The 11,853-nt window shown below is 44.0% G+C and overlaps 1 protein-coding gene across 1 annotated transcript; it reads left to right on the forward strand.

Annotated features, from left to right (window-relative positions):
* Window positions 1–6,887: 6,887 nt before the first annotated feature.
* Window positions 6,888–10,874, forward strand: LOC135537978 (enhancer of rudimentary homolog). Its single transcript, XM_064963988.1, has 3 exons — window positions 6,888–6,940; window positions 9,478–9,565; window positions 10,724–10,874. The coding sequence occupies exons 1-3, from the start codon at window positions 6,938–6,940 to the stop codon at window positions 10,846–10,848; spliced, it is 216 nt and encodes a 71-aa protein (XP_064820060.1). The 5' UTR covers window positions 6,888–6,937; the 3' UTR covers window positions 10,849–10,874.
* Window positions 10,875–11,853: the final 979 nt, after the last annotated feature.

Here is an 11,853-nt window from a genome sequence, read left to right on the forward strand (position 1 = left end):
GGAGGTGTTGTATATATTCAGAGCCATATCCCTGTAATGTTTATAGGGGAGGTGTTAACATATATTATGAGCCATACTCCTGTAATGTTTATAGGAGGTGCCTTTATACTCAGAGCCATATCCCTGTAATGTTTATAGGGGAGGTGTTTTGTATATATTCAGAGCCATATCCCTGTAATGTTTATAGGGAGGTGTTGCATATATTCAGACCCCATATCCCTGTAATGTTTATAGAGGAGGTGTTGTATATATTCAGAGCCATATCCCTGTAATGTTTATAGGGAGGTGTTGTATATATTCAGGGCCATATCCCTGTAATGTTTATAGGGGAGGTGTTGTATATAGTCAGAGCCATATCCCTGTAATGTTTATAGGGGAGGTGTTGTATATATTCAGAGCCCATATCCTGTAATGTTTATAGGACATGTTGTATATATTCAGAGCCATATCCCGTAATGTTTATAGGGGAGGTGTTGTATATATTCAGAGCCATATCCCTGTAATGTTTATAGGAGGTGTTGTATATATTCAGAGCCATATCCCTGTAATGTTTATAGGGAGGTGTTGTATATACTCAGAGCCATATCCCTGTAATGTTTATAGAGGAGTGTTATGTATATATTCAGAGCCATATCTGTAATGTTTATAGGGGGAGGTGTTGTATATATTCAGAGCCATATCCCTGTGTGTTTATAGGGGAGGTGTTGTATATATTCAGAGCCATATCCCTGTAATGTTTATAGGGGAGGTGTTGTATATATTCAGAGCCATATCCCTGTAATGTTTATAGGTGAGGTGTTGTTGTATATACTCAGAGCTACATCCCTGTAAATGTTTATGTGTTTATTCAGAGGGTCCCTAATGGTGTTGTATATATTCAGAGCCATATCCCTGTAATGTTTATAGGGGAGGTGTTGTATTCTGGAACATAGGTCAGGGAGGTGTTGTATATACTCAGAGCTATATCCCTGTAATGTTTATAGAGGTGCTGTATATATTCAGAATATCCCTGTAATGTTTATAGGGGAGGTGTTGTACATATATTCAGAGCCCATATCCCTGTAATGTAATGTTATATTCAGAGCCATATCCCTGTAATGTTTAGAGGTGTTGTATATAGTCAGAGCCATATCCCTGTAATGTTTATAGGGGAGGTGTTGTATATATTCAGAGCCATATCCCTGTAATATTTATAGGGAGGTGTTGTATATATTCAGAGCCATATCCCTGTAATGTTTAGGAGGTGTTATACTATATTTCATATCCCTGTAATGTTTATAGAGGAGGTGTTATATATTCAGAGCCATATCCCTGTAATGTTTATAGGGAGTGTTGTTGTATATATTCAAGCCATATCCCTGTAATGTTTATAGGGGGAGGGTGTTGTATATATTCAGAGCCATATCCCTGTAATGTTTATAGGGGGAGGTGTTGTTGTATATATTCAGAGCCATATCCCTGTAATGTTTATAGGGGAGTGTTGTTGTATATATTTCAGAGCCATATCCCTGTGATGTTTAGAAGTGTTGTATATAATTCAGAGCCATATCCCTGTAATGTTTATAGGGGAGGTGTTGTATATATTCAGAGCCATATCCCTGTAATGTTGATAGGAGGGTGTTGTATATATTCAGAGCCATATCCCTGTAATGTTTATAGGAGGTGTTGTATATATTCAGGCCATATCCCTGTAATGTTTATAGGGAGGTGTTGTATATTCAGAGCCATATCCCTGTAATGTATATAGGCGAGGTGTTGTATTGTAATTCAGAGCCATATCCACATGTGTTTATAGGGGTGTTGTATATAAAGGAGCCATATCCCTGTAATGTTTATAGGGGAGGTGTTGTATATATTCAGAGCCATATCCCTGTAATGTTTATAGGGAGGTGTTGTATATATTCAGAGCCATATCCCTGTAATGTATAGGCGGGTGTGTTGTATATATTCAGAGCCATATCCCTGTGTCTTTATGAGGAGGTGTTGTATATATTCAGGCCATATCCTGCTTAATGTTTATAGGGGAGGTGTTGTATATATTCAGAGCCATATCCCTGTAATGTTTATAGGGGAGGTGTTGTATATATTGCCATATCCCTGTAATGTTTATGGGGAGGTGTTGTATATATTCAGAGCCATATCCCTGTAATGTTTATAGGGGAGGTGTTGTATATAGTCAGGCCATATCCCTGTAATGTTTATAGGGAGGTGTTGTATATTCAGAGCCATATCCCTGTAATGTTTATAGAGGGGAGGTGTTGTATATAGTCAGAGCCATATCCCTGTAATGTTTATAGAGGAGGTGTTGTATATATTCAGAGCCATATCCCTGTAATGTTTATAGGGAGGTGTTGTATATATTCAGAGCCATATCCTGTAATGTTTTATAGGGGAGGTGTTGTATATAGTCAGAGCCATATCCCTGTAATGTTTATAGGGGGAGGTGTTGTATATATTCAGAGCCATATCCTGTAATGTTTATAGGGGAGGTGTTGTTGTATATATTCAGAGCCATATCCCTGTAATGTTTATAGGGGAGGTGTTGTATATATTCAGAGCCATATCCCTGTAATGTTTATAGGGGAGGTGTGTTGTATATATTCAGAGCCATATCCCTGTAATGTTTATAAGGGGAGGTGTTGTATATATTCAGAGCCATATCCCTGTAATGTTTATAGAGGAGGTGTTGTATATATTCAGAGCCATATCCTGTAATGTTTATTGAGAGGTGTTGTATATAGTCAGAGCCCATATCCCTGTAATGTTTATAGGGGAGGTGTTGTATATATTCAGAGCCATATCCCTGTAATGTTTATTGAGGAGGTGTTGTATGTAGTCAGAGCCATATCCCTGTAATGTTTATAGAGGAGGTGTTGTATATATTCAGAGCCATATCCCTGTAATGTTTATAGGGGGGAGGTGTTGTATATATTCAGAGCCATATCCCTGTAATGTTTACATAGGGGAGGGTGTTGCTGTATATATTCAGAGCCATATCCCTGTAATCTTTATAGAGGTGTGTATACTATTCAGAGCCATATCCCTGTAATGTGTATAGGGGAAGTGTTGTTGTATATACTCCAGAGCCATATCCCTGTAATGTTTATAGGAGGTGTTGTATATATTCAGAGCCATATCCTGTAATGTTGCCTGAGAGGTGTGTGTATTTATTCAGAGCCATATCCCTGTAATGTTTATAGGGGAGGTGCTGTATTTATTCAGAGCCATATCCCTGTAATGTTTATAGGGGAGGTGTTTACTTTAAATGCAGTGGCGATTTTAGCATGTAAATCTTGACGGGGAAAAATAGATGCGCTACTTTTTTGACACCACTCTCCAAAAAGGAAGTTCCGTAGGCTCTAGTTTCATCTTGATTATTGTCCAGTTGTAGTCAAGTCCTGCAGGCTCTAGTTTCATCTCATCTTGATTATTGTCCAGTTGTAGTCAAGTCCTGCAGGCTCTAGTTTCATCTCATCTTGATTATTGTCCAGTTGTAGTCAAGTCCTGCAGGCTCTAGTTTCATCTTGATTATTGTCCAGTTGTAGTCAAGTCCTGCAGGCTCTAGTTTCATCTCATCTTGATTATTGTCCAGTTGTAGTCAAGTCCTGCAGGCTCTAGTTTCATCTCATCTTGATTATTGTCCAGTTGTAGTCAAGTCCTGCAGGCTCTAGTTTCATCTCATCTTGATTATTGTCCAGTTGTAGTCAAGTCCTGCAGGCTCTAGTTTCATCTCATCTAGATTATTGTCCAGTTGTAGTCAAGTCCTGCAGGCTCTAGTTTCATCTCATCTTGATTATTGTCCAGTTGTAGTCAAGTCCTGCAGGCTCTAGTTTCATCTCATCTAGATTATTGTCCAGTTGTAGTCAAGTCCTGCAGGCTCTAGTTTCATCTCATCTTGATTATTGTCCAGTTGTAGTCAAGTCCTGCAGGCTCTAGTTTCATCTCATCTAGATTATTGTCCAGTTGTAGTCAAGTCCTGCAGGCTCTAGTTTCATCTCATCTAGATTATTGTCCAGTTGTAGTCAAGTCCTGCAGGCTCTAGTTTCATCTCATCTTGATTATTGTCCAGTTGTAGTCAAGTCCTGCAGGCTCTAGTTTCATCTCATCTAGATTATTGTCCAGTTGTAGTCAAGTCCTGCAGGCTCTAGTTTCATCCCATCTTGATTATTGTCCAGTTGTAGTCAAGTCCTGCAGGCTCTAGTTTCATCTCATCTTGATTATTGTCCAGTTGTAGTCAAGTCCTGCAGGCTCTAGTTTCATCTCATCTAGATTATTGTCCAGTTGTAGTCAAGTCCTGCAGGCTCTAGTTTCATCTCATCTTGATTATTGTCCAGTTGTAGTCAAGTCCTGCAGGCTCTAGTTTCATCTCATCTTGATTATTGTCCAGTCTGTAGTCAAGTCCTGCAGGCTCTAGTTTCATCTCATCTTGATTATTGTCCAGTTGTAGTCAAGTCCTGCAGGCTCTAGTTTCATCTCATCTAGATTATTGTCCAGTCTGTAGTCAAGTCCTGCAGGCTCTAGTTTCATCTCATCTTGATTATTGTCCAGTTGTAGTCAAGTCCTGCAGGCTCTAGTTTTGTCTAATCTAGATTATTGTCCAGTTGTTGTCAAGTCCTGCAGGCTAGTTTTGTCTAATCTTGATTATTGTCCAGTTGTAGTCAAGTCCTGCAGGCTCTAGTTTTGTCTAATCTTGATTATTGTCCAGTCGTGTACTCAAGTCCTGCAGGCTCTAGTTTCATCTCATCTTGATTATTGTCCAGTTGTGTGGTCCAGTGCTGCAAGGAAAGACCTAGTTAAGCTGCAGCTGGCCCAGAACAGAACTGCACGTCTTGCTCTTCATTGTAATCAGAGAGATGACATAAATACTATGCTGCCAGTCTCTCTTGGCTAAGAGACTGTGCGGAGAGACTGCCTGAATAACTTGTTCTTTTTTTATATAAGAAACATTAATGTGTTGGAAATCCCAAATTGTTTGCATCGTCAACTTACACACAGCTCTGACACACACACTTACCCCACCAGACATGCCACCAGGGGTCTTTTCAGTCCCCAAATCCAGAACCTATTCGAGAAAGTGTACAGTATTATAGAGAGCCCTTATTGCATTGAACTCCGTTCCATCTCATATTGCTCAAATTAACAGAACACCTGGTTTCAAAAAACAGAGAAAGCAACACTTCACGGCACCATGACCTCTCCTTGTGTAACATTGATATGTAGGCTCGTGTACCTTTAATTTTTTATGTAGTATTCTTGAGCTGTTCTTGTTTATTAATGTCCTGTATTATGTCATGTTTCATGTTTTTGTGTTGGACCCCAGGAAGAGTAGCCGCTGCTTTTAGGCAGCTAATGGGGATCCTAATAAAATACAAAAAGCCAAGAGTTAAACGCAATTGCTAATTAAGCGTTAGCGCAATGACTGGAAGTGTATGGTATCAGCTAGCATAATAGTAGATAATATAGACTTGCATACATTGCGCTAACGCTAGTTAGCATTGGCTCGTGAAAGTACCTCTAACTTCCTTCATACTGGATGGTATCCATGAGTTCATCTGACTCTGGGGATGTAGATAAAGGGCTTCATTGCCAGAATCTCGAAGTATCCCTTTTAAACCCCTACCTTAACCTTACCCATTAACCCTTACCTAACCCTCACATTAACCATTTCATATTTTCTTAACTTCAATGGGATGAGACGTCTTCCACAAGCCCCTGGGGTGCCTTATTGCTATTATATACTGGTTACCAAACGTAATTAGAGCAGTAAAAAGGTGTGTTTTGTCATACCTGTGGTATATGGTCTGTTATAAACTGGGTGGTTCGAAACCTGAATGCTGATTGGCTGGCAGCCGTAGTATATCGGGCAAGTATAACACGGGTAGGACAAAACATGCATTTTTACTGCTCTAAGTAGGTTGGTAACCAGTTTATATAATAAGGCACCTCTGGGATTTGGGATATATGACCAATATACCACAACTAAGGGCTGTATCCAGGCACTCCGCTTTGCGTCGAGCTTAAGAACAGACCTTCGCTGTGGTATATTGTCTATATATCACACCCCCCTCATGCTTTAATTCTTAAATATACCACAAACTTTCAGCCAATCGGTATTCAAGGCTCGAACCAGGTTATAGTAGACCTGACAGAAGAGTTTAAGTGATGAAAGTTGGGCAGTGGATCTCAATCTCTGAGCAAGAAACACTTGGATGAACACTTGGCAATTGTGCTGTTATTATGTGCCAGATGTTCAGACTAAAACCCGTTATAAATGGCCCTTTTCAGAGATTGACTTGTAATTTTAATAGGCATAGGCTGCTAAGAAAACCTGAGTTTATGATTGTCATTCAATTTTGCCATGGTTTGCCGAAATAAAAGATAGGTATCCTATATATAGCCCCTGATAGGCCTACATCTCATTTCAGATAGTATACAGTAGACTTGACTAGATGTAAACTGAACGATTTAGCAGCTTTCTTAGCTAAAATGAACAGACTAATTTATTCAACATGAAGAGCGAGGCGATTTCGAGATAAGAAGTTCTTGTGTTTCCCAATGGCCTGCTGGAATGGGCGACTGAGGAACAGCGTGCCTGACAGTCCAGCAAGGAGTCACAGACAAATATATGTGTATATTTAGAAAAATGCCATGGCGACCGCGGTGCAAGTTAGAAATAGCCCAAAAACCCGCAGACAGCCACCAATACATTTTCACCCGCGACATCGTTTTCAAAGCAGTCCAATTTTAGCTTGAAAACCGCAAACATGGTAACACGAGTTTAGGAACGTCCCAAGGATCGAAAATAGCACTAACCCTTCTGGCCTTTCGAAAGTAATTCTTCCGGTATCAAAAGTCACTTCCGGTCTTGTTGTGCCATCAAATCTAAATCGTGTAGCACGAGAAATCTTACTTACTTCAAGAGCACATTGAAGGAATTATGGTTGTTGTATTTTTAAATAACATCTATAGATTTGCATTTTCGGGTAGTTTAAAATTATTGAGTAGATTACTAGCTAGCCTTGTTTTAAAACTGTGCACGCACGTCAATCAACGAACGGATGAACGTTAACTAGTTTGCTAATGGAGTCGTTTAAACATATGACTCGTATACCAGCTTCTTATATTACATCGTGTTATAATAATGTTCAGCTATATATTTCAATCTGCGTGTTAATTGACCAGTCATTGTCATTCTGTGTTGTATTCCGAGTTACTGTAGCCCTTTGTCATCACTCTGTTCCACTTTACATTCGTCATTGGACAAAGGCGTCTCATGTAAGGGGGGGAGGTTTAGTTAAAAATCCCGAAACTCAATCTGAACATTAAAACGCGTCGCTTGCGGTACGGGTTTGGAGGCATAAGGACCTTCTTCTCTTTCATATCAGCGAGAAATAATAAAAAGGTTAAAAAAGATACTCACCTTGTTTCCACACGGCCATATATCCATGTTACAGCGCATGTTTTATGAAAGACATACAGTGGCGGCCACTTGTGTAATGGAGCATGCACTGAACACAAGCCTAATTCGGGAGAAAGTGTGATTCCTCAACTGGAGGCAGCTTGTGGATCTGTGTGAAACTGCTACAGTATCCTTTGTATTGGAATGATTGGTGATAAAAGGCCAAAGGTTTCCACAGCTATATCGCAACTGATGATTCTTGACGTTTCTGAACATTCAAACACCGGGCCTACCGTCTAGACTGGACGAGAAGGAAAGGAGATGGGTTCTGGTGTAGCCTACCGACTGGACGAGAAGGAAATGAGATGGTTCCTGGTGTAGCCTACCGTCTAGACTGGACGAGAAGGAAATGAGATGGTTCCTGGTGTAGCCTACCGTCTAGACTGGACGAGAAGGAAAGGAGATGGGTTCTGGTGTAGCCTACGGTCTAGACTGGACGAGAAGGAAAGGAGATGGGTTCTGGTGTAGCCTACCGTCTAGACTGGACGAGAAGGAAAGGAGATGGGTCCTGGTATAGCCTACGGTCTAGACTGGACGAGAAGGAAAGGAGATGGGTTCTGGTGTAGCCTACCGTCTAGACTGGACGAGAAGGAAAGGAGATGGGTTCTGGTGTAGCCTACGGTCTAGACTGGACGAGAAGGAAAGGAGATGGGTCCTGGTGTAGCCTACCGTCCTAGACTGGACGAAGGAAAGGAGATGGGTCCTGGTGTAGCCTACCGTCTAGACTGGACGAGAAGGAAAGGAGATGGGTCCTGGTGTAGCCTACCGTCTAGACTGGACGAGAAGGAAATGAGATGGGTCCTGGTGTAGCCTACCGTCTAGACTGGACGAGAAGGAAATGAGATGGGTCCTGGTATAGCCTACCGTCTAGACTGGACGAGAAGGAAAGGAGATGGGTTCTGGTGTAGCCTACCGACTGGACGAGAAGGAAAGGAGATGGGTCCTGGTGTAGCCTACCGTCTAGACTGGACGAGAAGGAAATGAGATGGTTCTGGTGTAGCCTACCGTCTAGACTGGACGAGAAGGAAAGGAGATGGGTTCTGGTGTAGCCTACCGTCTAGACTGGACGAAAAAATGAGATGGGTCCTGGTATAGCCTACCGTCTAGACTGGACGAGGAAAGGAGATTGGTCCTGGTATAGCCTACTAATGGGAATACAATACATTTTAAATCATTCAGACTTTAGTGTTTATCCCGCGATTTAACTGTGCCATATTTTAATACGCCTAGGGCTATTTTTCCATACTTCGCACTGATAGCAGCAACTTGACAATCAGCTATATTTACCAAATGCACAAACGGTATGTGCTTCTGATTTACCATATGCCTACTGTGTGTTCTACTGCTTGACGGGGCTGAGTGTTCTACTGCTTGACGGGGCTGAGTGTTCTACTGCTTGACGGGGCTGAGTGTTCTACTGCTTGACGGGGCTGAGTGTTCTACTGCTTGACGGGGCTGAGTGTTTTCTACTGCTTGACGGGGCTGAGTGTTCTACTGCTTGACGGGGCTGAGTGTTTTCTACTGCTTGACGGGGCTGAGTGTGTTCTACTGCTTGACGGGCTGAGTGTTTTCTACTGCTTGACGGGGCTGAGTGTGTTCTACTGCTTGACGGGGCTGAGTGTTTTCTACTGCTTGACGGGGCTGAGTGTTTTCTACTGCTTGACGGGGCTGAGTGTTTTCTACTGCTTGACGGGGCTGAGTGTTTTCTACTGCTTGACGGGGCTGAGTGTTTTCTACTGCTTGACGGGGCTGAGTGTTTTCTACTGCTTGACGGGGCTGAGTGTTTTCTACTGCTTGACGGGGCTGAGTGTTTTCTACTGCTTGACGGGGCTGAGTGCTTTCTACTGCTTGACGGGGCTGAGTGTGTTCTACTGCTTGACGGTGCTGAGTGTGTTCTACTGCTTGACAGAGATGCTATAAAATACCACTAACCTGGTATTTGAGTTCTACTAATCTTACTGAAACTGAAAAGTTGATTTGAGAACTGACATGTCTACTGTGTTCTGTTATTGTTGCAGTCTCATACGATCCTGTTGGTCCAGCCCACCAAGAGACCAGAGGGACGGACATATGCTGACTATGAATCAGTCAACGAGTGCATGGAAGGTAAATTGACAGCCCCCCCCCAGGTGTGCTGGGTTTGGAGTAGTTCTACAGGAAACCTATAGGAGGGTAGTTCTACAGGAACAGGCTTGGAGTGAACCTATAGGAGGGTAGCTCTCTGGGAACAGGAACAGGCTTGGAGTGAACCTATAGGAGGGTAGTTCTACAGGAACAGGCTTGGAGTGAACCTATAGGAGGGTAGCTCTACAGGAACGAGGCTTGGAGTGAACCTATAGGAGGGTAGTTCTACAGTGAACAGGCTTGGAGTGAACCTATAGGAGGGTAGTTCTACAGGAACAGGCTTGGAGTGAACCTATAGGAGGGTAGTTCTACAGGAACAGGCTTGGAGTGAACCTATAGGAGGGTAGCTCTCCAGGAACAGGCTTGGAGTGAACCTATAGGAGGGTAGTTCTACAGGAACAGGGTTGGAGTGAACCTATAGGAGGGTAGTTCTACAGGAACAGGCTTGGAGTGAACCTATAGGAGGGTAGTTCTCCAGGAACAGGCTTGGAGTGAACCTATAGGAGGGTAGTTCTACAGGAACAGGCTTGGAGTGAACCTATAGGAGGGTAGCTCTACAGGAACAGGCTTGGAGTGAACCTATAGGAGGGTAGTTCTACAGGAACAGGCTTGGAGTGAACCTATAGGAGGGTAGCTCTCTGGGAACAGGCTTGGAGTGAACCTATAGGAGGGTAGTTCTACAGGAACAGGCTTGGAGTGAACCTATAGGAGGGTAGTTCTACAGGAACAGGCTTGGAGTGAACCTATAGGAGGGTAGTTCTACAGGAACAGGCTTGGAGTGAACCTATAGGAGGGTAGTTCTACAGGAACAGGCTTGGAGTGAACCTATAGGAGGGTAGTTCTCCAGGAACAAGGTTGAGAGCTCCACCCCATAGGCTAAATACCCAGTCCTTGTCCCAACTGAATGCTTGGGGGTGCTTCATCTTAAAGTAGTGGTTTACTATTTCAGCAGGAATAGACTTCATTATTGTGTACTGTGGGGTAACCAAAAGGCAAAACAATCCTCTTTTTAATGGCGTTGCATATGCACGCTGTGCAATTCATAAAATGACCAAATCATTTTCTCAATTATGCCTAGGCCTGTTTGTTCATTTGTGGTGAATTTTGATGCCTGTGACTGATGTATGACTCTCCTTCCAGGCGTGTGTAAGATGTACGAGGAGCACCTGAAGAGAATGAACCCCAACACACCATCCATCACCTATGACATCAGTCAGCTGTTTGACTTCATCCATGACCTGGCTGACCTCAGCTGCTTGGTGTAAGTCAAACTGCGGTACATTGTTTTTCACACGGATTTCGATGCGTCTGGATTTTCCAACCTTTTCCTGAAGTACACCGTCCCTGTCAAAAGATTTAAAAGTGTAAATTGGTGTATGCATTTGGCTAGAGGGACTTTCCACCACAACAGGTGGAAGGAGGCAGGTGGCCTGGTGGTTAGAGGAGGCAGGTGGCCTGGTGGTTAGAGGAGGCAGGTGGCCTGGTGGTTAGAGGAGGCAGGGGAGCCTGGTGGTTAGAGGAGGCAGGGGAGCCTGGTGGTTAGAGGAGGCAGGTGGCCTGGTGGTTAGAGGAGGCAGGGGAGCCTGGTGGTTAGAGGAGGCAGGGGAGCCTGGTGGTTAGAGGAGGCAGGGTAGCCTGGTGGTTAGGAGGACGCAGGTAGCCTGGTGGTTAGGAGGACGCAGGGTAGCCTGGTGGTTAGGAGGCAGGGTAGCCTGGTGGTTAGAGGAGGCAGGGTAGCCTGGTGGTTAGAGGAGGCAGGGGAGCCTGGTGGTTAGAGGAGGCAGGGGAGCCTGGTGGTTAGAGGAGGCAGGGGTGCCTGGTGGTTAGAGGAGGCAGGGTAGCCTGGTGGTTAGAGGACGCAGGGTAGCCTGGTGGTTAGAGGAGGCAGGGAGCCTGGTGGTTAGAGGAGCAGGGGAGCCTGGTGGTTAGAGGAGCAGGGGAGCCTGGTGGTTAGAGGAGCAGGGGAGCCTGGTGGTTAGAGGAGGCAGGGGGAGCCTGGTGGTTAGAGGAGGCAGGGTAGCCTGGTGGTTAGAGGAGGCAGGGTAGCCTGGTGGTTAGAGGAGGCAGGGGAGCCTGGTGGTTAGGCAGGGAGCTTGGTGGTTAGAGGAGGCAGGTGGCCTGGTGGTTAGAGGAGGCAGGTAGCCTGGTGGTTAGAGGAGGCAGGTAGTCTGGTGGTTAGAGGAGGCAGGTGGCCTGGTGGTTAGAGGAGGCAGGTGGCCTGGTGGTTAGAGAGGCAGGTAGCCTGGTGGTTAGAGGAGGCAGGTAGCCTA

The sequence above is a fragment of the Oncorhynchus masou genome, unplaced genomic scaffold, assembly GCF_036934945.1.
Source record: "Oncorhynchus masou masou isolate Uvic2021 unplaced genomic scaffold, UVic_Omas_1.1 unplaced_scaffold_8808, whole genome shotgun sequence".
In the NCBI taxonomy this organism is placed as follows: Eukaryota; Metazoa; Chordata; class Actinopteri; order Salmoniformes; family Salmonidae; genus Oncorhynchus; species Oncorhynchus masou.

What these genes read in the sequence shown, in the direction of transcription:
- LOC135537978 (XM_064963988.1), top strand. An exon ending in AGTCAACGAGTGCATGGAAG is followed by an intron (nt 9,566 to 10,723) that starts GTAAATTGACAG and finishes CTCTCCTTCCAG; the next exon opens with GCGTGTGTAAGATGTACGAG.